At 47.1% G+C, this 24,306-nt stretch overlaps 2 protein-coding genes across 7 annotated transcripts in view; both read left to right on the forward strand.

Moving 5' to 3' along the window:
- Positions 1 to 1,969, forward strand: part of SMARCA4 (SWI/SNF related BAF chromatin remodeling complex subunit ATPase 4) — a 93,237-nt gene extending 91,268 nt beyond the window's left edge. For all 5 annotated transcript variants that reach the window (XM_084885648.1, XM_084885644.1, XM_084885645.1 and 2 more), the window contains one exon: positions 1,441 to 1,969. In XM_084885648.1, the coding sequence (XP_084741774.1) occupies positions 1,441 to 1,473 (33 nt within the window). In that variant the 3' untranslated portion in view covers positions 1,474 to 1,969. The remainder of the gene's footprint in view (positions 1 to 1,440) is intronic.
- Positions 1,970 to 17,262: 15,293 nt separating this feature from the next.
- LDLR (low density lipoprotein receptor) overlaps positions 17,263 to 24,306 on the forward strand; it is a 38,071-nt gene continuing 31,027 nt past the window's right edge. For both annotated transcript variants that reach the window (XM_084885769.1, XM_084885770.1), the window contains exon 1: positions 17,263 to 17,452. In XM_084885769.1, the coding sequence (XP_084741895.1) occupies positions 17,401 to 17,452 (52 nt within the window). In that variant the 5' untranslated portion in view covers positions 17,263 to 17,400. The remainder of the gene's footprint in view (positions 17,453 to 24,306) is intronic.

A 24,306-nucleotide genomic window follows, 5' to 3' on the forward strand; every position in this document is an offset into this window, starting at 1 on the left:
CAAATTACCTGAAAAATGGAATAAAGTGTAGCTAGTGATGGACAATACTTTGAATGAAGCACTTGATGTTCTCTTGAATTGATCGTGTTTTCTGATTATAAAATCCACATTATTAACTGGTACACCTACCTGTTAGGCTTTCACATCCCCACTCCACAGATGGGGAAGCTGGGGCTCATCATTATATGACATGTAACTCAAGCCCAGGTCCATGTGACACTAGACGCCTGTACACCAGTGGGCGTCCGGGAACAGGGTGGGTATCCCATTCTGTTCCCACTGCAGCAGTCTGCACAGGAGCCCAGGGCTGTCCTGCCGTGGCCCAAGGTGGGGCCGGGTCTTTTTTGAGGCAGGAGACACTGATTTGAGATGCCCCTGTACAGTCCCTGTCCCCTCAGCCTTCCAAGCAGACACAGTGCCTTGCCGTCCAGTCACAGCTGTCACTGTCCTTTAACCCCATGTGCCTGGGTCTCCGCTCGGGGCTGTGTTCTCGCCAGCCTGGGAGGATTTCCTAACAATGCTACTGGGTTAAAAAAGGCCTGGCTCCTCAGTTACAGAATGGTATGGAGCAAAAACCACGAATGGCGCCGATGCATGTCCCCTGTTGCAGGCGGTGGTCCCACACACTGGGGAGAAGCTGCAGGCTTGTCAAGCCCACAGAGGGCGGTTTGGGGGATGTGGGGTGTGGGACCAGACCCACGTGCTGGGTCTAAATAAGCTTTGCCTCCTGGTCCCAGTCCAGACACCTGGCCCTTCCCTGACCTGGGCAGTTAGTTCACTTTACTTCCGAGCCTCAGTTTCCTCTTCTACGAAGCAGAGAGGTGGGCTGGATTATGGAGCCAGGCTCCTGGCCAAGCTCAGGAGGCACCATTTTGGTGTTGCTCTTCTTCTAGAGCCATTTGCAATAATAGCAAAACTAAGTACCTTGCAATAAATCTGTCTGAAGACGTGCCTGACCTTCTGAGGGTGTCAGTGCTGCTCTGACCACGAGGAGGTGTGCCTGTGCTTTAGGTCTGGACCATAAGAGTGCCCCACCTGCCCAGTCCAGATCCAGCGGGGCATTTTATGGCCCTTGCCAAGCTGCTCAAAATGTTTAAACAGCGGAGCAAAGATCTTTCATGGTTAGGACCAGCCACGGTGGTTTTGAAATGCAAGGTCAGGGGCACAAGGACAGGGCATACGCAGTGGATGAAGCAGGGAGGACGTGGTGAGACTCCCAGATTCCAAGGAAGGGTCCGTGTGGGTACGGGGCCAGTCCTCAGGCGAGAGATGGCGTGGCAGAAGGGGCTGAGGCCAGAGTCCGCTCCGCCTCCAGTCTCAGTGCCTGGGCTGCTCTCACACACCCAGGAAAAGCAGTCCCATTGCCTCCACCAGCGTCTCAGCCTCAGGGTCCCCTCCAGGATGCAGACGGCTCATGCTCTCTTCTCCTGTCCCCTCCAGGACCGCTCAGGAAGTGGCAGCGAGGAAGACTGAATCCGGACATTCCAGAGTCTCGACCCCAAGCCCCTCGTCCCAGAGCCGAGGCGGTGTAGCTCTTAGCAGTAACGGGTAGCAGCAGATGTAGTGTCAGACGTGGGGTATAACTGTATAAACAAAAATCTTCCATATTTATATGACAGAGAAGATGTAGGGCTGTTTGTGTCTGGTCCTGTCCTGGCATCAGTAGCGTTTGTTAACAGCATTAACTGTTTAAAATGACAAAAAAAGAAAAAAAGAAAAAAAAAAGAATTATGAATTGGGGAACACACGACGCCTGTTTTTCTTTTCTTTTCCTGGCAGTACTGTTGCGGCCGCAGTTTGGAGTCACTGTAGTTTAAGCCGTGGATGCATGTGTGTAGCCGTCCACTCCTTGTACTGTATTTTATTGGACAGGTCACGCTCGCTGGGGCCGGGGGCCGCGGGCCCGGCGGGGGTATGTCAGTGTCACTGGATGTCAAACAGTAATAAATTAAACCAACAGCAAAACTCAGCCCTTTGCCTTCTTCTGGCGGACTTGTTCCCGCTCCGGGCGCATTGGCGGTGAAGCCTGGCAGCCTCGAGGAGCCGCGTGTCCTCCTGTCACCAGCTCCTGGGGAGCCTCTCACGGTGGACACTGAGGCCGACCTCACACCGTCTAAGGACAGGCTCGGGCTGTGGGCCCTGCTGGGTGCCACTGTCATTCCCATCCTTTGTTCAAGCCTCCTGCCCTGCCTGCAGCCACGCGGGATCCGGGGGATGGTCACGTGAACAGGCAGGCCATACCGCGCGGTCAGTGCTTTCAAGTCCACCACCTGGACCCCCACAGGGGAAGGTTCTATTGGCTGCCCTTGTCCTCAGTGTTGGTCACACTTCCTTGTTCCTTTGCATGTCTTGGAATTTGTTATTCAAAAGTGGGCATTTTATTTTATTTTTTATTTGTTGATTTTTTTTTTTTTTTTTTTTCCTTGTATGTGCCCTGTCTGGGGATCGAACCCGGTAACCGTGGCACATCAGGATAACGCTCTAACCAGCTGAGCTGCGCAGCCAGGGCTAAAAGTCAACATTTAAAAAACAGATTGTCAAAAAAAAACACAAAAAAAACAGATTGTCACAACTCTGAATTCCAATTCCTCCCGAGGAGAGTTGTGTTTTGTTTTGTTTATTGTTTGCTTAGTCGTTGCTGAACTAACTACAGTGTATGTCTCCCCAACAGTGTGCAGCAGCTGATGGTTGCTCAGTTCTTGTTTGTTTGTTTGTTTTTAATTCTTTAATTTTAATCTGGCTTCCTCTCGGCATTACACCAGGTCAGCCTAGCTCCAAGGTCAGCTTGTGGCTCAGAGGTGGTGCCAGCGGCCTAGGCTCAGGCATTTTGCAAGTCAGACCTTTGCTCCCTGCCCGTCCCTCTTGCATTTTCTCAGCACATGCACACAGCCTCCCTGAGAGCAAATTGCATAGATTTGTGGGTTCACGGGGCTCTCTCCAGCTCACCCAAGCCGTGAGGCCAGCCCCTCCGGATGTATGGGGCCACCTGAGGCTGTCTCATCCCTGGGCTTCCTGTCTGACTATCAATCTTTTGAGACCAGGATCCCCACTTAGCTAGTTAGGAGACCTCCTCACCTTGCCCATTCCTTCTCCTCTCAGATCCCTCCTCCTTCCAGCAGCCCCAGGGCCTGAGCTTCCCGCTCAGCTCCAGATCAACGGCCTCCTCCACAGGGATCTCCATGGCAGTGGGCAGAGCTGGGAGGCCCCCGTGGGAAAGTGGGGGAGACAGCCCCAGACAAAAAATACTGTCTCCACTGCTCTGTCATTCTTCCCGTTTTCTTGAATAAATGCTTAATTTGTCAAATTCCTTTGATAAATCTCCAGAATCCTGATATGGTTTTTGACAACACTGTAGTTTCATTGTTGATGCTGTTAGGGATGAGATTTGCCAAGATCCTCATTACATCATTTTGAAAGTCTCTCCCCGCCCCCCCCCCCCCGCCGCCTTTGTTTTCACCCCCCTCTTAATAGCTTTGTCTTTATTTTAATACATTTGAATTTATTTTAATCTTTACAGAAAATCAGCTCACCAAACCCTTGGTTTCATGGTATTCAGGATGAGACCAATTTAAAATATTAGTCCCTTGAGAGGGGAAAAGAGTACACTTAGGACTGGAAAATGAGAAAAATATGATGCTATAGTTTGAGAATTCTGACTTAAGTTAGACACGAGTTCATATCTCTCATGTCAGAGTCTGGAGTTGGTGCCTCAGAGTGCAGGAGTACACGGCCACGTCACCTCCTGGCCCACGCGGCTGCAGGAGCTCCATCTGTTCATTCCATGTTCCCAGCTGTCAATAGGAGGCGCCCCCCCCCCCTTAGAGACCCTCTGTGGAAACTGACACACACTCATATGTGCTATTGGCCATGATGCAGTCGAATGGTCACACCTAGCTGCATAGGGGGCTGAGAAATGCAGCCTTTCTGCTCTTGCTGTGTGTGGTTCTGTTGCTAAGGAAGGAGGGAAGGCTTATGAAGCCTGAAGACCCAGGAAATGAGGTCTGAGCCCACTGCTCACCTCGTGATTATCCTGTTTTCAGCTGTAAAAACTGAGGCACAGAACAGAAGCATCTGTCCAAGACTGTACGGCTAGTCTTGGAACAGGTGTTTCTCAAGCTGCGTTTGTCCTCCTCCCATGCCAGGTGGTTGGGGGGTTTGAATCCTGGCCCTGCCACTTCCAAATTGTGTGATCTCGGGCAGCTCTCTGCATCTCTCAGCCACTAGAAGATGAGAAAACTACATATTCAGGAAGGTTTTTCACTTCGGGCATTTTTATGTTTTCTGTGACAATGAGAAGGAAAATTATTCTGAGAGAAAAAAATGAAAGGCGTTGACAGACAGAGTTGGTTTGCGTGTCCACATGTGCAAAGCCAAGTGTCGTGGTTTGGCCCAGGAGCACATGGACTCTGGTAGGGGTGAGAGGTCAGGGCTGCAGGTCCCTGGCCTGGCTCTGCCATGTCAACCTTAGCCTGAGGTCCTGGAACCAAGCTCATGTGGACACTGGCCACGAACCAGGGGCCTCCATCAGTCAACTCCTGCGGCTCCTGGTGACAGCTGTTCTCTGCCGCCTCCCACCCCCACCAGCCTTTGCTCTCAGCACCCTTCTGAGGATGGCCTCTCCCTCCATCTCTGCCCTGCTGGTCAGTGCCTTCCCCCTTCCTCCCACCAACCCTGAGGGGTGGGGGACTTTGTGCCCTTCTCACAGGTGATACAAGTGGGGCTCAGAAAGGGTGAGGCGCTTGCCAAGACCACCCAGATTTGAGCTCAGGCTTGTGGGCCACAAAAGTCCTCAGGAGCAGAGACTTGCTCTGGGTCAGGAGGAAAGGCCTTGGGTCTGGCGGAGTGAAATGGCCCCACGGAAAGGGTGGTCGGTTGAGCAATGGGGTGCGGTTCTCTGTGTCCAGGGAGGCAGGGAAGCAGCAGGCCATGGGTGGGACTTCCATGGAATGGCTTAAGGCTGGAATGTCAGGTGTCAGGGCAGGAAAGGAACCCGCAGAGTGCCTTGACGTAGCCGGAACTGGGAGGGGGCAGCCAGGAAGACTGGGACTGCATGCCTGACACAGTGCCACACATCCTCCATCCTCCATGCAGTTCTAGAACCTCGCAGCTCTCCGTATCACGACATAGAGCCTAATTTTTAAATTGAATTTACTTGGGTGACATCAATTAATAAAAAAAATTACATAGTAGGTTTCAGGTGTACAATTCTATAAACCGTCTGTATATTGTATTGTGTGTTCACCAAACCAAGTCTCCTTCTATCATGACTTATCCCCCCTTTGTCCTCTCTTACCTTTCCCCACCCCCTTTCCCTCTGGTAACCACCATACTGTTGTCTGTGTCTATGAGGTGGTGGTTTTTTCTTTGCTTAATCACTTCACTTTTTACACCCAGCCTTCATCCCGGCCTCCCCTCTGACAGCTGTCAGTCTCTTCTCAACCCATTCTCCTCTAACTTCTTCAATCCATCCACCTGCTCCATCCTTGGCCCCCATCTGAGTCACCACCACGAGTCATCGCTAGTCTGGACCAGTGTCCTCAGCTCCTCCCTGGTTCCCCAGCTTCCACCATGGTTCCTGGCCATGCTGTTTGTCCCATGTGGCCAGAGGCTTCTAAACTGTTATCATTCCTGAGTGCACATGGGGCCCTGATCATCTGAGTCTGGCATCTCTCCAGCCAAATTATATCTACTTCAGCTACACAAATTTTACACTGCAGACTTCCTGTCCCTCTTCCCATAATGCAAATCTTCCCCTGAGCCTCATCTCCAATGTCACTCTCCTGCCCTGGCCAAGGTGGTGCAGTTGGTTAGGGTGTCATCCCATTTCACCAAGGTTGTGGGTTCGATCCCTGGTTGGGGTACATACAAGAATTAACCAATGAATGCATAAATAAGTGCAACAACAAATCTCTCCCAATCAATAGAGAAGAAAGTGGACACTGATGAACTTTAAAAAATCATTTTCCTTCCCTTTTACTTTGTAGACAGTCTAGGGGAGGAAGCATGTAGGCTCTCCCTAAAAAAACCCTAAAAAGGTGTGTTTTCAAAGCATATTCCATGAAGGCTTGTTGATAAGTAACCAACAGGAGGGGAATGGGAAAGTGGAATTGGTGGAAACTGGAAAATGTTAGCTTGTTTGCTGAATACTTTAAGTTCTTTCTATTTGCTACTTATCTTCAGGAACCGCAACGAAGAAATACAAATAGGGTCCTGACTGGTGACTCAGTTGGACCATCAGCCTTTATACCAAAAAGTTGTGGATTCAATTTCTGATCAGGACACATCCCAGGTTAGATACCCAGTAGGGATGTGTATGGGAGGCAACCAATCCATGTTTTTCTCTTAAATTGATCTCTCTCTCTAAAAAAATAACAATAATACTGAGAAACATCCTTGGATGAGGATTTTTTTAAAAAGAAGCAATACCAGTATGTGAAAAAAGAGATGTTGCCGAGACCTGTTTGGCTCAATGGATAGAGCGTCTGCTTGGGGACTGAAGGGTCCCGGGTTCAATTCCGGTCAAGGGCATGTACCTTGGTTGAGGGCATATCCCCAGTAGGGGGTGTGCAAGAGGCAGCTCATCAATGACACTCTCATCGATGTTTCTAGCTCTCTCTCCCTTCTTCTCTGTACAAAATCAATAAAATATATTTAAAAAAAAAAAAAAAGAAGAAAGAGATGTTATCCTATTAACCACCAAGTAAATGCAAATTAAAGCGATGAAATTATTATTATTATTATTATTATTATTATTATTATTATTCAGCTTAGCAAATTGGTAATGATTTGTTAAATAATAAAATGCAGTGTTGGCAAGGTGATGGGAGGCTGGTCCCCATATTAGCGACTATACCTGGATGTGACTTTCTAAAAGGCAATCTGACAGGATTAATTTTAAATGTCCTAGCTGATTTGGCTCAGTGGATAGAGTGTCTGTCTGCGGACTAAAGTGTTTTGGGTTGATTCTGGTCAAGGCCATATGGCCAGGGTTTCAGGCTTGATTTCAGTAGGGGGAATGGAGGAGGCAGCCAATCAATTATTCTCTCATCATTGATGTTTCTATCTCTTCCTCTCCTATGAAATCAATAAAACTATATTTTTAAATCAGTAAATAAATGTAATACCTACCCTGGCTAGGTAGCTTGGTTGGAATATCTTCTAGGGTTTCTGGTTTGATGCACAGTCAGGGTACAAACAAAGGGTAACCAGTAAGTGCATAAATGAGTGGAACAACAAAGCACTTTCACTCCCTCTAAATCCAATTTAACATTTTAAAAAATATATTTATAACCTTTTCTCAGGAATTTCTCTTAAGGAAATCATTAAAGATACAAAAGTATGAAGGAGTATTATTTTCATTGGGAATGAAAGTACTCAATAATGGAGTGGCAAGGCAAGGGGGGACATATGTAATACTTTAAACAATAAATATATTTTTTTAATATATTTTATTGATTTTTTACAGAGAGGAAGGGGGAGAGATAGAGAGCTAGAAACGTCAATGAGAGAGAAACATCGACCAGCCGCCTCCCGCACACCCCCTACCGGGGATGCGCCCGCAACCAATGCACATGCCCCCGACCGGAATGGAACCTGGGACCCTTCAGTCTGCAGACCGACGCTCTACCACTGAGCCAGACCGGCTTCGGCAACAATAAATATTTTAAAAAATAATTATTATAAAAAAATAATGGAGTGGCAGTGCCTGTCAGGATTCATTCAGAAGATACAGGACAGCCATTAAACATCATATCATGAGTGTGAAGAAGGGCTTATATATGACAGAAAGGGAGGAAAGGACCTACAAAATTATATCAGTCAACAAAATTTGAGTTAAGTCTATAGTCTTCACTAATGTCACTTTCTTGGGTTTAATAAAGTACTATAATTATGTAGGATGTTACCAACCATGGGGGAGGAAACTCAGGGGACCTCTCTACTATTTGCACAACTTCTTGTGAGTCTATAATTATTTCAAAATAAGGGTAGAAAAAAAAAATAGTGTCCATCAGGACAGGCAGGTTGTATGCTGCTATAACAAACACCCCCATCATCTAAGTGGTTTAAATCAACAAAGAGTGATTTTTTTTTCCCACACAATGAGTTTGTGTTGCAATAGTCAGTCACTCAGCAACCCAGGTGTATGGAGGTTCTGTCTTGACATGTGCCTCCACAGGTTGCCAACCCAGGAAAACATATGTGGCCTAATCAAGTCATATGGCCATGACTAACTTGACTTGGGGACAAAAAAAGAACAATCCTTTTTGGACCCAGAGAACAAATTTACTGATTTACCACATTGTCATAGAAAATAATCCCACTTCATAAAAATGCACACATTTATATATTTTTTAAATATATTTAATTTAAATGGGCATATATGTAAATTTGTAGAATACACACACACGTACATAGAAGAGACTAGAAGACACAAAATACAAACTGATCATATTGAATTGATTGTAGGTGTCTATTGCTTTCTTCTCAGAAGCTTCAAAGCTTTCTACTTTGTAAGGATTTTACATTTAAGTACTTGCTATAATTAAACAAAGATAACAATGAAAGTAAATGAAATTCAGATCAACCTCAGAGGAACGTTCTAAGTAGGAGCTCCTGGGACCAAACATTTGAGGTGATACCAGTGGTTTTTCTAGCCCCAGACATGGGTTACTTCAGTTCAGTTTTAATCTAATAGACATTGTATTCAGCAGGTTCTTCACAAACCAGATATGAGGTGGTTTTAAAGTAAAAAGGACAATCGGATCGGCAGTCTGGTTCTGGAGTCAGTCTGGGATGTGAGGACATAATTGGCTGAATCCAGCCACTTGCTCATGTTCTTTGCAATGGATACCTGGGAAGCAAATATCTGGCCTTGGGAATGTCCAAAGTGGGATGCAGCTGAGAGGCAGATACCCAAATGCAGGAAAGGGATTCTGATGCTGAGCAGACAATATAAAGGTGGAAGGGCCATAGCTTGAGGAAGGGGAGATCAGCTCTGCCACCAACCTGCTCTGTGGCTTTGGGCAAACCCCTTCCCTTCTCTGTGCCTCAGTTTATCCATCTGTTAAAGAGGAGGAAGGAATGCTTTGGCTTTTGCCCATATTATCCTTAGGAAGACAGAGAGCTATACACCGAGTGGCCAGATTATTATGATCTCTGAACAAAAAATAATCTGGCCACTTAGTGTATATCCTATATAATAAAAGGCTAATGTGCAAATTGTCCCCTTGACAAGGACTTTGACCAATAGGAAGGCTAGTCAACCACCCATGTCCCCTCCCCCTGGCCAGGCTGGCTGGACCCCACCCATGTATGAATTCATGCACCAGGCCTAATATATATATATATATCCTGAATGGCCAGATTATTATATGTTCAGAGATTATAATAATTTGGGCACTCAGTGTATATATAAAAGCCAAGTGACCAGAACGTTGGAATGACTAGAATGACTGGTCACTATGATGCCCACTGTGGCAGCGGCCAACCAGCCCAATCGGGCACCAAACGCTCCCCCTCCCCCAACCTCCTTCGGCCCCTCTCACTCAGCCAAGGACAACCCAAGCCTCCTGCTCTCTCTGTGTCTGCAGCCATCTTGGTTGGATTAATTTGCACACTCTCTCCTGATTGGCTTGTGGGCATGGCTTATGGGTGTAGCGGAGGTATGGTCAATTTGCATGTTTCTCTTTTATTAGTGTAGATGGGACCCAATTAAATTCAGAATGAATTAACATATTGACCTCCACATCTTAGACGGATTTTTCTTTATAAGGCAGAGGTTGTAAACCTCTCATTCTTTGAGAATCTGATGAAAAGTAGGACCCCTCTCTCCAGAAAAATGCACATTTCAGGAGATTTTAGATGAATAAAGATAACCAATGCTCATTCTTTAAGTGACTTTGAGATTACTTTATTGAAAGTCCACTGCCTACTAAGGTTTCTTCAGAAAGTGCTGCACTTATCATTGATTCATTCATTGTTTATTGAGCTCCCTTAGGAGCTGGGGATACTGCCATGAGTGATGAGGTCCCTGCCCTCAAGCAGCTTCTGGTCTCGTGGCGATATTGCTGCCTGGGTAATCATGGCAGAGCATAGGAGGAACACTCGGTCACCAGTGATGGAGCGGGGAGGTTGGTGGGCTTTTGAGAGGAGGTGATACTTGAGCTGAGCCTTCGAAGTAAGAGTGTGTTTGTCCTATTAGGCAGGAGCTACAGTTGAGTGTGTCAGAAATTCAACTCAAACTAGCTTATGCAAAAGGAAATATACTGGTACACGCAACTGAAAAAATCCAAGGGATGCCTGCAGGCATGGCTGTATCTAGGTGCTCAGATCTAGCCCTGAGGGCAGGACTCCGTGCTTGGTTCTTTTTTTAAAATATATTTTATTGATTTTGTACAGAGAGGAAGGGAGAGATAGAGAGTCAGAAACATCGATGAGAGAGAGTCATCATCAATCAGCTGCCTCCTGCACACCCCCCACCGGGGATGTGCCCGCAACCACGGCACATGCCCCCGACCGGAATCGAACCCGGGACCCTTCAGTCCCCAAGCCGACGCTCTATCCATTGAGCCAAACCGGTTTCGGCCATGCTTGGTTCTTTTCTTTCCTCTCTGGGGGCTTCCTTCTTGGCAGGCCCTCCTCGAGAGGTGGCAAATGAGAAGATAACACCCTTGCTCCATCACCCTAAATCCTCCAACTAACCCAACGGAAAGAGAGCTCCTGTTTCCCAATCCTCTCATTGGTTGGCTTGAGTCACATGCCCATCTTTGAATCAATCTCTAAAGTTGAAGGTGATTTTTTAGTTCTAATTGGCCAGGTCGGAGTCATGTGGCCAATCCCTGGGGATTGTCAGGCAGAGAATGGCTGTTCCTCACAAGACTGAGAATCAGGGAGGGATAGTCCCTCCTTCCCCTCTCTTACCAGAAGTAGGTAGAATGGCTGCTGGGCAGACAAAATGCCTACTAAGGTTAGATAAGGGGAGTTAAAAAAAAAAAAAAAAAAAAAAAAAAAAAGGCATTTGGCAGAGGGAACAGCATGAAAAATGTCAGCACGAGTTTAGACTGAGCCCTAGCCAGTTTTGCTCAGTGGATAGAGCATTGATCTTTGGACTGAAGAGTCCCAGGTTCGAATCTGGTCAAAGGCAGGTACGTTGGTTGCAGGTTCCCAGTCAGGTCAGGGTGTGTGCAGGAAGCAACCAATTAATTTCTTTCTCTCATATCGATGTTTTTCTCTGTCTCTGTCTCTCCCTTTCACCCTCTCTAAGAGTCAGTTGGAAAAAATATCCTTGGGTGAGGATTAACGACGAAAAATAAATAAATATAAATTATAATAATAATTTTTAAAAAAGTTCAGACTGAGAGGTGAGACCTGAATGGCAGGATGAGGTGTCTGGTTTCCCCAGAGGACTCGTGGAATCCCCACAACAACAATAATAACAATAAGAGCAGCAAATACTATTAACTGATTTGGACCAGCAGGTGCTGGTCCTAACAAGTGAGCTGATGCACATCCGGTTTGACAGAGGAAGAAATCAAGGCACAAAAGAAGCAAGTAACTTGCCCAAGGCCACACAGGAAGTGCAGAGTTGGGGTTTATGTTCAGACTGTGTGGTTCTTTGCCAACGAAAATCAAGACAAAGTTAAAACACTCTTCTGGAAGGTCCCTGAAGCCGTTGCCTTGAACCCTTTTGATAGGATTGCATTCAGCTGCGTGTGAGAGGACAGCGGATTTAAATAACTGGGTCTTATTGTTTGAAAGTAACATGGCAGGCAGTCCAGGCCCCGGCTGCTCTTAGCATTCTCCTGTGTGACTTTCACTCCATGTGGGCGGGACAGCGGCCTCACTTCCGGGCACCGATGTAATGCACAGACGGGAGCAGAGGGAGGACAGGGCCCAGGACAAACGGTCACGGATTGTATGTTTCCTGGGCAGGAATTGCCACTTGCTTCATTGGTTAGAGCCGGGTGTCAGGCCAACCAGCAGCAGCAAGAGTCTGGGAAAGTTTTTTTTGTTTGTTTTTTTTTGTCTCATCATTACACTTTATTAGAACACTTGATTGTTAAATCTGTTTGATAGTAAATATATTTTTTCAAGAAGTCTATAAATGAAGACATGTATGACTATGAAATGAAATGGAAATAAAACAGCTACTGACAATCTGAGAGATTGGAGCTGAAAACTTCTGGAGTTTTTTAAAGTTTATCAATTATAATTTATACCAACCAAATTCTCCTAGGAATGATTTTTAAAATGCATTTATCATTTCAAAAAAAAAAAAAAAGGGAGAGGGAGAGAAGAGAGGAGAGGAGAAGAAAGAAGAGGAAAGGAGAGGAGAGGAGAGAGAAATATAGTTCTTCCACAGGGGATTGAGGCCAGAACCAGAGCATGTTACCTGAGGAGGAATTAAACCAGCAACCCTTTGGTGCATGGGATGATACTCAACCAACTGAGTCACATGGACCAGGGCTCCTAGAAGTGATTTTCTATCTCAATTATGAAATCCAAAATTCTTTTTTATTTAAGTCTCACCCAAGGATATGGTTTGTTTTTTATTGATGAGAGAGAAACATCAGCATGAGGGTGATCGGTTGCCTCCCATATGCTTCCCCAACTGGGGATTGAACCTGAACCTAGGTATGTGCCCTGACTGGGAATCGAACCTGCAACCTTTTAGTGTATGGGATGGCACTCCAACCAACTGAGCCACCCAGCCGCAGCTGAAATTCTTACTTTTTGATTAAGAAAGGCCTAATCTGAACCTTAAATCTAGGCAAAGGATATATGGGATTTTTAAATATATAAATTTTATTGGTTTCAGAGAGGAAAGGAGATAGAAAAACATCAGTGATGAGAGAGAATCATTGATTAGATGTCTCCTGCACACCGCACACTGGGGATCAACCTTCAGCATGTGTCCTGGTCAGAAACAGAACCGCCTGGTTCCTAGGTCAATGCTCAGTCACCGAGCCCTGTGAGCCAGGCTGTGGGACTTCTTTGTACTTACATACCAGTTTTAGGAGTTTTTTTGGTGGACTCTCTAGGATTCCATATATACAGTATCATGTCATCTTCTGGGAACGTATTTTAACTGGGCACCTTATAGTCTGAAACAGGATTGGGATTCTATAAATAAAGAAAAGGAATGTGAAGCGGCGTGGCTGTTGCACAAAACAGTATGAAGTTTCCACAAACAATTAAAAATAGAATTACCATGTGACCCAGCAATTTCACTTCTGAATATTTACCCAGAAGAATTGGAAGCAGGGACGCAAGGAAATATGCACACCCAAGTTCATAGCATTATTCAAAAGAGCCAGAAGGGAGCCTGGCTGCTCAGTGATTAGAGCATCAGCCCTTGCACTGAAGGGTCGAGGGTTCGATTCCCGGTCAAGGGCACCTACCTCTGTTGCAGGTTTGATCCCTACCCACATTGGGGCACATGCAGGAGGCAACTAGTCAGTGTGTCTCTCTCACATCAGTCTCTCTCTCTCTCTCTCTCTCTCTCTCTCTCTCTCTCTCTCTCTCTCTTCTTTCCCTCCCCTTCCCTCCCTTCCATTCTCTCTGAAAAAGCAATGGAAAAAAATATCCTCAGGTGAGGATTAACGAGACAAAAGTCAAAAGGGAAAAGTAACCCAAGTGTCCATTGATGAATGAATAAACAAAATGTGGTATATCCATCCAGCAGGATATTGTTTAGCCTTTTAAAAAGAGGTAATTCTAGCACATGCTATAAAATGTGTGAATCTTGATGACATTAAGCTAAGCGGCATAAATCAGACATAAAAGGATAAATACTGTGTGATTCCCCTTATATGAGGTGCTTACAGCAGTCAGATTGATGGAGACAGAAAGTAGAATGGTGGGGGTGTCAGGGGCTGGGGTGGGGATGGGGAGTTAGAAGATTAAAAAGTTCTGAAAGCGGATGGTGGTGATGTTTGCACAACAGCGTGAATGTGTTTATTAATGCTACTGAATTGTACACTCAACGTTGTTAAGGTGGTACATTTTGTCATGTATTTTGCCACAATGATCCATTTTTTAAATTAAGAAAGAAAAGGAGGGCACTCTAGTTGCAGGCACTAGCCGTGTCCAGCCCATACCTGCACCCAAAACCAAGAGCTGCATCCATTCACCCAGGAGGGAAGAGCCTGGCTCCAGGCAGGCCGCCGAGGCACCCTGTGTCCTGCATGCAGGACGGGAGCGCCCAGTTCCATGGGCCTCCAGGGGGCCTGGTGGGCTCTTCCTCCCGGGTTTCTGCAGCTCCTGGCAGCAGGTGCGGGCGTCCTGAGGGAGCCCAGGCGGCTGTGCTGCCCCGAGGAGCTGTGGGAGCCAAGGTTGGTGTGTGGCTGGGGGAGCTTTGACAAAGGGTTGTTTTGTTTCTCTTTTCTTTCTTTAACCTTCCTTTTCCCCTCCTCTTCCCTTCCTTCCTTCCTTTCTTCTTTCCTTCCTTCTCCCTTCTTTCCTTTCTTTCTCCCTTCCTTCTTTCCTTCTCCCTTCTTTCATTTCTTTCTCCCTTCCTTCCTTCTCCCTTCTTTCCTTTCTTTCTCCCTTCCTTCCTTCCTTCTCCCTCCCTTCCTCCCTCCCTCCCTCCCTCCCTCCCTCCCTTCCTTCTTTCCTTCCTTCCTTCCTTCCTTCCTTCCTTCCTTCCTTCCTTCCTTCCTTCCTTCCTTCCTTCCTTTTCTTGCTCTTTCCCTCCCTTCCCTTTATATTTCTTTTTTTTTTTCTCACTTGTTCTGTTTTTAATTGTGGTGAAGTACACATAACTACAAAACTTCCATGTGAACCCTGATTTAAGTGTAAGCTCAGTGGCATCACCACACTCACATGGTTGTGCAGTCATCACCGCCACCCAGCTCCACAGCCTTTTCTTTTTTTAAATATATATTTTATTGATTTTTTTACAGAGAGGAAGGGAGAGAGAGAACCAGAAACGTCAATGAGAGAGAAACATCGACCAGCCGCCTCCTGCACACCCCCCACCGGGGATGTGCCCGCAACCAACGCACATGCCCCTGACCGGAATCGAACCCGGGACCCTTCAGTCCGCAGACCGACGCTCTACCACTGAGCCAAACCGGTTTTGGCATCCACAGCCTTTTCACCTTCCCCAGCTGGACCCCTAGCCATTCAACACTAGCCCCACCCTCCCCTGCCCCCAGCCCTGGCACCCACCACCTACTCTGTGTCTCCATGGATTTGACTCCTAGGGACCTCCTGCAAGTAGAATCATATATTTGTCTTTTTATTTCTAGTTGGCTTCACTTTTCTCTCTCTCTCTCTCTCTCTCTCTCTTTTTTTAAATAGTTTTTTATTGTTTTTTTTTAAATATATATAAAAAATAAAAAAGTAAGCCCATTTATGATGTTTATTATGGCAAGTTTATATGAATTTGCCAAATACAACAACCCTCTGAGCAAGTTGCAGAAGAGCAATGGAGACTCCAAGAAGTAGTAGAAAAATGAATCAGCATGACTGTGTCCTCAGGGCGTGGAACAGAAGGGGCCTGGTGATTTCTGCAGGCAGGTCCAAGGGAGACTCGGGGAGAGCTGTCCTGGAGACCTTGCACCCCAGGAATGTTCTTTTCAGAGCTTTTTTGCTCTTTTTCCAGGCCTGCCCTCGCATCTAAGGAGACCAGAGCTAAGTTTCTTTCCGGAAGAGAGCCTGTTCCCGGTCACTCTCCCAGGCCTGCTGAGAAGGGCCTCCTACCATCAGATGGTTAAGGAAAAGCTGGGCTCCTCACAGAAACACAGTGTGTTGTGTCTTGTCATTTTTCTGAAGGGAAACCAAACTTAGGATCCTAATTGGTTGAAAAAAAGAAATGGAGCATATGGTACAAGGAGTGGAATTCATGGTGGCACATGCACAAATGTTGCAACAACTCCCAGAACTTGCCCATCCTTGTAAACTTGCCCAGGTGATTGCTAATTAACTCATCTGACCCTGACCCTGAGCCTGCCAAGTAAGGGAAGAGGGCCTTGTTTTCTCCCCTTTCCAGGTTGTGAAAGCCATTTCACTCACCCAAAGTTGACTGATTCCAGAGTTGGGGCTCTTAACTACCCTTCTGCTTATAAATCTCATCCTTTATATTAATCACCATTTTTCTTTCTGAACGCTTGATTGTCCCCTTCTGCCTATTTTCTTTTTAATTTTTGTTTATTGAGATTACAGAGGGGACAGAGAGAGACATCCACCTGTTGTTCCATTTATTTATGCAATGGTGGGTTGATTCCCTCATGTGCCTTGACCACAATCAAACCTGCAACCTTGGCATATTGGGCCGATGCTCTAACCAACTCTGAGCTGCCCAACCAGGGCAAGGCGCTGGCTCTTTTCTTCCTTCTTTCATGGGTTTCCCATCAGCGTGCTGAGAGCTTAAGTGTGCCCTGCCAAGCTCCGTTTGTAAACCCCAGAGAACTCCACTCATTCTTGGGGGAACACTCCAAGACTGCCAGACGCTGTGTGAGCCTTTTTGGCCAGGGGCCCCTGGCAACTGCACAAATCCCCGAAGAGCCTTCTGATTCTAAAAGCTGCTCTCCGTCAGCCCTTCGTGGCTAGGCAGTCACTTTCGGCGCTGAAAACCCCACTTCGTTTTGATTTTTCTTTGGGGAGAGGAAGTGGCTTTTTGTTCATCTCTTTCTCCTAAAAGAATAAATCAATATTTATGTCCAGGCTCCAGGTTTTGGGTCAGCTGCTTTAGAGATGTTTTTGCTCATAATTCATCCAAGTGCTGAATCCCACAAGACAGAAATCCGGTGCAGGTTGTAAGGATTTTATGTAAAGGCCTCCTTGATTACTGTTTATGCTGCTATTTGGAATAACCATCTAAAAACTATACAGAACTAAACTCGGCTAAAACCTGCATACAGTTCCTAGAAAGGAAAAGGGAAGTAGAGAAAAGAGGGGGGAAATTTTCCAACACCCAGTTTTTCCGGTTCGAGACAGAGGGGAGATTGTCACTCGCCAATGAGACCTTTTTGGAAGGACAGACAATTAATCTTGGGACACTAAAGAGAAACGTAGCAATGAGTTGGTGGACATTTAAAGGAAATGTTGCAGGAGACGCATTTCCAGTTTGGGGAGGCCTCGATCTTCAAGCGCTACCTAAATCCCACAAAGCGAGGGGCCGCCGGCCGGGAGCGGCGCTGGAATCCCAGTCAGGCCTAAAGGGGTTAAGGGGCTATGTCACATCAGCGGCTCAAACTCCTCCTCTCGCCCGCGAGGTGAAGATATTTGAAAATCACCCCACTGCAAACTCCTCCCCCTAGGAGAAACCTCACATTGAAATGCTGCAAATGACTGGGGCCCGCGTGCAGTCGCCGCCGGGCTGTGCGAAGCCCGTGGTTGCAGCGCGGACTCTGCGGAACAGGGGCCGGCAGCCCGGGCCAGGGCGCTGCGGAGAGCATGAGGCTGTGCTGGCTCCCCGTCCTGCTCCTCGCCGCGGAGATGCCTGCAGGTGAGGCTGGCTCCAGGCGCCCACACGGAGTGTGGGTGAGCCCCCCGAATTCCCGGAGCCCCCCTTGGCAATTTTTTTGGGGGAGGCAGCGAAAAAAATCACTGCATCCTTGGGAGATGTGGGGAAATGGCACAAAGTCCTCCCAAACAGCTGGAGAGAACGCTAAGGAGCGCAAGGGTTTGGGGCGTCAGAGGAAAAGAGATGCGGCTTTCCCCACAAATCCGCTAGAATGGGGAGTCCTTCCCCTTGTCTCCCGCAGACCGGGAACCGGGTCTCCAGCACTGGGGAGGGGGGACCCTGTCCCAGAGTGATTGTAGGGACAAGGGTGACCCGAAGTTCGGCTTCCCCGCGCCCGACCGCGGGCAAGAGGAACTGAGGCTCCAAGTGGGCTTTGTGCTGCCCGCGAGCCCCGCGCATCTGGGAGCCCAGCCGAGGGCATCCTACCCGGCCGCCGCGCGCGCGCCTCGGCCCCAGGCCGCCGCCTCCCGCCACGCCCCCCGACCGCCGCCCCGCCCCCGAGCCCCCATTGGGCTCGATTCAAACAGGCGAGCCCAGAGTCTCTCCCACTGACCAATGGGAGGCGGAGCCTGCGGAGGCGCGCGCAGCGCGGGGCGGGACTATCTTAGGGTTCGCGCCGCGCCTTGTGCTGCATGAGGCGCCGTCGGAGATGCGGTTTCTCGCGCCGATCCCGGGCGCCCACCACAAAGGAAGCGACCCTCCCCGGGCCCCGCGGCCACCTCCGCGCGCGAACACGAGGCGCCCGCTGAGCGCCGCGGTCCCCTCAGCTAACCCCGCCGTTTCCACGGCGATCCGTGCCCAGGCCTCCGTTCCCACCGTGTCTTCGAGGCCGCCCTCGCCGCCCCCCCCCCCGGGGCGCGTCGCAGTGTCACCGGGCCGCCTGCGGGGCCACGGCTCCTCCCGAGGCTGAAGCCTCGCCTCAGCCAATTTCAATTCCAAGGGGGCCGGTCGGGGCCGGGCAGGGACTGGGAAGGCGCGACACCGACGGACCCCTCACAAGTGCCTTGTTGGTTCAGAGGCTCCAGAGTGGGTTTAGTTGAACTGCCGCTCTGACGATTTTTCACTTTAGGGTAAGGTGACCAGACGTCCCGCTTTTGGCGGGACAGTCCCGATTTTTAAAACAATTTGTCCCGCGTCCCGCGGCGTTTTCAAAAAGTCCAAAAGATTTAAAAGATTCTTTCAAAAAATCGGGACTTTAAAAAAAAAAAAAATCGCCGCGGGACGGGAACAAGAGAGGGAGGTTGCAGCCTCCTAGCCGAGGACCAGTGTAAAATTCAGCCAGCGGTTGTGAAGGGCAGGGACCCGGGCTTGGTTAAGAGGCATTGACTAACCTGTAGTTCACATGCTGATCCCTTCCTCCCCCGGGGAAGTGGGGAGGTGGGGGAGGCAAGGCAGTGAAGTCTGGGGCATTTAGGTTTTTTTCTCTTCCTCTGGGTGGCTGGGGAGCGGATGGGTCTCCTGTTCTGAAGGAGGCTCTGAGTCCCCAGACGCCCTGGCAGCTGGCGGCTACTTCTCTCTGGTGCAAACAGGAGCAGCCCCTGTTGCTCCTTGGCCGCCTTCAAAGCATTTCAGGTGGGGTGGGGGATCTCTTCTTTTCCTTTGGAAGTGAAAGTTGTTGGAATCTGAGCTGCAGGCTTTCACTTAGCCAGATCCATGTCCCTTAATAGTTGTCTGATGATGGAGCAAAGATGCAATGGTTACTGTAAGGAGAAGGTATCTTAAGACCGAGGAACGAAGCAGGCAGTTCCATAGAATATCACAGGATCTATTTCCTTGAGGGAAGATTGTTTCAGAGTGGAAGAGACAACCCAGCAGTTTTCCACTAAAATTGTTCTCCGCTAAAGACTCCTGTTACTGCACATTTTAAAATATTATAACGTAGGTACTAATGATTGACAAGACCAAGGGACAAAGAATACAGTAATGCTAGGGGCCATATTCCCTGGTGGTCCATACTATCATTAGTTTCGTATTCATTTCTGTTGTCATCTGGTCATTAACAAAAATATTTTAAGGAACACAAGATACTCATTATCTAGAAGGGTTCTTTGTTTTGTTTTAAATGTTTTTATTGATTTCAGAGAGGAAGGGACAGGGAGAGAGATATAATGTGCTGCCGAAGAGAGCATCAGGGAGAGAGAGATAGAAACATCAATGATGAGCCGGGACCGGTTTGGCTCAATGGATAAAGCGTCGGCTTGGGGACTGAAGGGTCCTGGGTTCGATTCCGGTCAACAGCATGTACCTTGGTTGCGGGCATATCCCCAGTAGGGGGTGTGCAAGAGGCAGCTGATCGATGACTCTCTCTCATCGATGTTTCTAACTCTCTATCTCTCTCCCTTCCTCTCTGTATAAAATCAATAAAATATATTTAAAAAAAGAAAAAAAAGAAACATCAATGATGAAAGAGAATCACTGATCGGCTGCCTCCTGCATGCCCCCTACTTGGGATCGAGTCCACAACCTGGATATGTGCCCTTGATCATAATTGAACCCGGGACGCTTCAGCCTGCAGACGGACATTCTATCCATTGAGCCAAACCAGCTAGGGTTAACGAGAAGGTTTTGATGTGCTTACTAAGGACAGTGGATTTAAGCAAAGGTCATAACATAAAAGGACACAAAGGTGGAGATGTTTTTTTGTTCACATCTACATCTGTATAATAGTTGTGTGCAGAGTATCAAATATGCCAAGGGCACACCCAAACTCAGAGGACATAGAGCATCCTGTTAAGAGTTGTATCTGCCTTAGCGACTTCTTCCAGGGCAATACTGGGGAAAGATAGGGAGAGCTTTTTTGAGGCTGGGAACCTTTAAGAGGAATTACATACCTCATTCTGTGTTTCCAGGCTAGTCCTGCGCTTAGCTGTGGGGTTCCTCCCCTGATAATATTCAATTCTAAATGCCTTTGTTGCTGGGAGCTTCGATAGTCCCCTGGCATTCCATGTTGAGTACATTAATATCATCCACACTTTGCCCAGCGGTCAAGCTAGTGACTTTGCTGCTGTGACGCTGTGGGAGTGACCGCAGTGAACACTGACAGGGACAGGCTACTGCTCCCCAAAGCTGCTGGCCACAGAGGCTACCATTGAGACCGCTCCTGGGAAAACCACCGTGGCACCCGAGTTCCGGAGAGAGCACTGCTAAATTGGTTTCTCACTGAACAAAAACTGTGCACCTATGGATGAGGACAATGGGGGATGGGGAAAGGACAGAGGGTGGGGTAGGAACCTGGTGAAGGGGAGCAATTGAGGAGGGGAAGAGGATCACATTTGTAATAATCTGAACAATAAAGATTTATTTTAAAAAATAAAAGATAAATAAATTGGTTTCTCATTCATCTTCATTCAGCTGAGGCTGTTAGCCCCAGGCATCTCTTCTTTCCAGGAAATGATTCTATCTGTAGATTTTATTTCCCTTACCACAGCCACCTTCAGTGTGTCAGTGTAAGAACCTGCCAAGAATTTTTTATGAGTTTATTTGGGCCAAATGATGACAGTTGTCAGGAAGCAAAACCTCCACAGACTGAGAAAATGCTCCGGAAAATGCACACAGTTTTGTAGTTTATTTGATACATTAGAAGGGGGCGGGAGAAAGCAAAGCGGGGAAATCTCTGAGACTGGATAAAGACTGGAAAACCGGAGAGACACACGTACTTCTTTCACATTGGCGGATACAGAATAGTTAACAATTAACATTTACAAAATAGACACAGTGTTCCTAGAACAAAATGAAAACGAGGGGTTCTGTGGTCTGCTCTGGTGCAGAGGTTGTGCCGTGAGAGGTCTGGAAAAGATTTGTCTTTTTTTTTTCTTAAAAAAAAAAGAGCCGAAGCTGGTTTGGCTCAGTGGTAGAGCATCGGTCTGCGGGCTGAAAGGTCCCAGGTTCGATTCTGGTCAAGAGCATGTATCTTGGTTTCGGGCACATCTCCAATAGGAGATGTGCAAGAGGCAGCTGATCGATGATTCTCGATGTTTCTAGCTCTCTGTCCCTCTCTCTTCTTCTCTGTAAAAAATCAAAATATATTAAAAAAAAAAAAAAAAAAAAAAAAAAAAGGAACACAACGAATTTATGTCATCCTTGCGCAGGGGCCATGCTAATCTTCTCTGTATTGGTCCAATTTTAGGATCTATGCTGCGAAAGTGGGCACCCTCTGACTTTTCAAAGATATGTTATCTTAGATGCAAAAAGACAGCAGTCTCAATTAAGGTTGATACTGATCTTTGTCAAGGAAGCTACAGGCCGTGACTCGCTTTTAGTTAGGGATTTTTTTATGTCAGATCACCCTGCACGGTGTGTGGTTACTTTCAGTCTCTGAGTTTGTAAGGCCTGCCACGCGGGTCTCCCAAGCTTTAATTTAGTCAGGTTTAGTCTGCGGCTCCTTCGTCCACAAACATTGAAAGCATTTACTACCTCATCTGTGTGTTGGAGAAAAAGCAGAAATGTGTATTCTCCTTTTCTGTTTCGATAACATTGTTCCTGATTTGTCACTCCTAACCAGAACAATTTAAGGGCTAGAAGAGATTTGTGTGTGTGTGTGTGTGTGGGTGGGGGTGTTGGGTGCAGTGCTTCAGTAATTTTAGGCACCCCCAGCAGGAGATATAAAAGTGTGTGCTCCCACCAAGACCGGTTTGGCTCAGTGGATAGAGCGTCGGCCTTCGGACTGAAGGGTCCCAGGTTCAATTCCAGTCAGGGGCATGTACCTTGGTTGCAGGCACATCCCCAGTGGTGGGTGTGCAGAGGGCGGCTGATCGATGTCTCTCTCTCATCGATGTTTCTAACTCTCTATCCCTCTCCCTCTCTGTAAAAAATCAATAAAATATATATATTTTAAAAAGAGCACTTGGCAATAAAATAATCATTAAAAAAAAAAAAGTGTGTGCTCCCTTTTGCTTTTGCTGAAATTTAAATGAAACTGGCATAGGAAATCCAAACCTCGCTTCTGCAAGTGGGAGGAAACAAGAACGGTGTGCGGTTCCTTTGGGCTGTAGTGATTAGAACAGAACTAGTCCTGTCTACCACGGGACACCCGTCTGATGTGTTGTTACCTGCTGCTGCCTGTGTCGTTTTAAATTTTTTTTTAAACATTGATTTGTTTTTATTTTTTAGAGAGAGAGAAACTGATTTTGTTGTTCCACTTATTTGTGCATTCATTGGTTGATGCTTGTATGTACCCTGACCCGGATCGAACTCACAACCTTGGATTATCTGGACAATGTTGTAACCAACTGAGTTATCGGGCCACGTCAGTGCTCCCTGCTTCTGGTTGCTGTTCCCACCAGCAATATGCTGGGACTTATTTCTCAGCCAACTGCTGCCTGGCTGTACCTATAACAATAAAATCCATCCACTTTTCAAACATTGTCTGGAACTGATGGCCAGCTGTTGGAAGACCTGGTCTGATAGAAATAGGTAGTTGGAGGGGTCTTCCTGTTGGTGAAGTCTTCAGCCACCTGTGGCTAGCAGATATTTAAAGAACTATTATCAGGTGAAGGCTTGATGTCCAGGAAAGGAATTTAATGTTGTTGGGTTTTTTTGTTTTTTTTAAAAAATATATTTTTATTGGTTTCAGAGAGGAAGGGAGAAGGAAAGAGAGATAGAAACATCAACGATGAGAGAGAATTGTTGATCTGCTGCCTCCTGCACGCCCCCCTACTGTGGCTTGAGCCCACAACCTGTATATACCCTGATAGGGAATTGAACTGTGACCTGGCTCATAGGTCAATGCTCAACCACTGAGCCACACGAGTGAGGCAGAATTTATTGTTTTTATCTTTATCCCTCTTTAAAGGGCCTTAAGATCTTACTATTATTTCCTTTTATTTGTAAGATAGGTCCTTGTGCAAAGGTTAGGAGGTGAGAGCATTAGTGGTGTGGACGAAAAAATGGTTCTATAGAAAGTAACCTTACAAGATGTTCTGATCTTAAACTCCTAACTTGGCAGGTCACGTTGGGAAGTTACACCTCAGGCATGTAACTTGCAAAAGGCTTGTACTTGCCTTAAGCAAGCTCTGTCAATTGTTTCTGTGCATCTAGATTAAGACACTTTTTTGAAAAAAGCATAACCACCCACAAGAGAGCACATATCTTGTTAACTGTCCTGTAGTCCAATCCTCCCCTTGCTTTTCTCCACTTTCATATAATTTTACGTAATCTGATGTTTGGGCTTCACTCTCAAATGCATAAAAGAAACGGCAACACTGTCAGTGCTGCCCAGCATCTGAGATCTTGCTTCCCTGGCTGGTGACTCAGTAGTGGGAGCATAGTCCTGTGCACCAGGAAGGTTTCGGGTTCAATTCCCAGTCAGGGTGAGGATGGGAGGCAACCACTAATGCTTCTCTCTCCCCTCTCTACTCCCCGCCCCCCAACCCTCCCACCTCCCTCTCACTCTAAAATCAATTAAGAAAACAACATGTCCCCCCGGTGAGGATTAAAAAAAAAATTCTCTACAGGTTTGGATGTTCTTATGTCTACAGTGGTAACCAAAGCGTGGCTGGCAATGGGAGGAAGGGGATGATGACAGAAGCTCCTCCAAGATCCTCATCACCAGTGCCCCTTGTCTGAACTTCCTATTTCCTTTTTTTCAAAGATTCCTCAAATTCCGATTGCTTTTTGCCCACCGTGTGTGCCACAGCACAAGAAGTGTCATTTCCTGCTTTCGGCATGATTACCATTATGATGCAGCTGTTTGTCATTGGGGGTATTGTAGAGGCATCTCCAAAGGAGACATCCTGTTCTGATGGGTGGTTGGGCAACACAGCTCTCAGTACTGAGGGCAGATTCCAAAGCTCAACTCATTCCCCTCTCCACCCCCTCTCTTCTGCTCTTGTCCTGGT

This window comes from Pipistrellus hanaki, assembly GCF_964339955.1.
Source record: "Pipistrellus hanaki genome assembly, chromosome: 5".
Taxonomy (NCBI): Eukaryota; Metazoa; Chordata; class Mammalia; order Chiroptera; family Vespertilionidae; genus Pipistrellus; species Pipistrellus hanaki.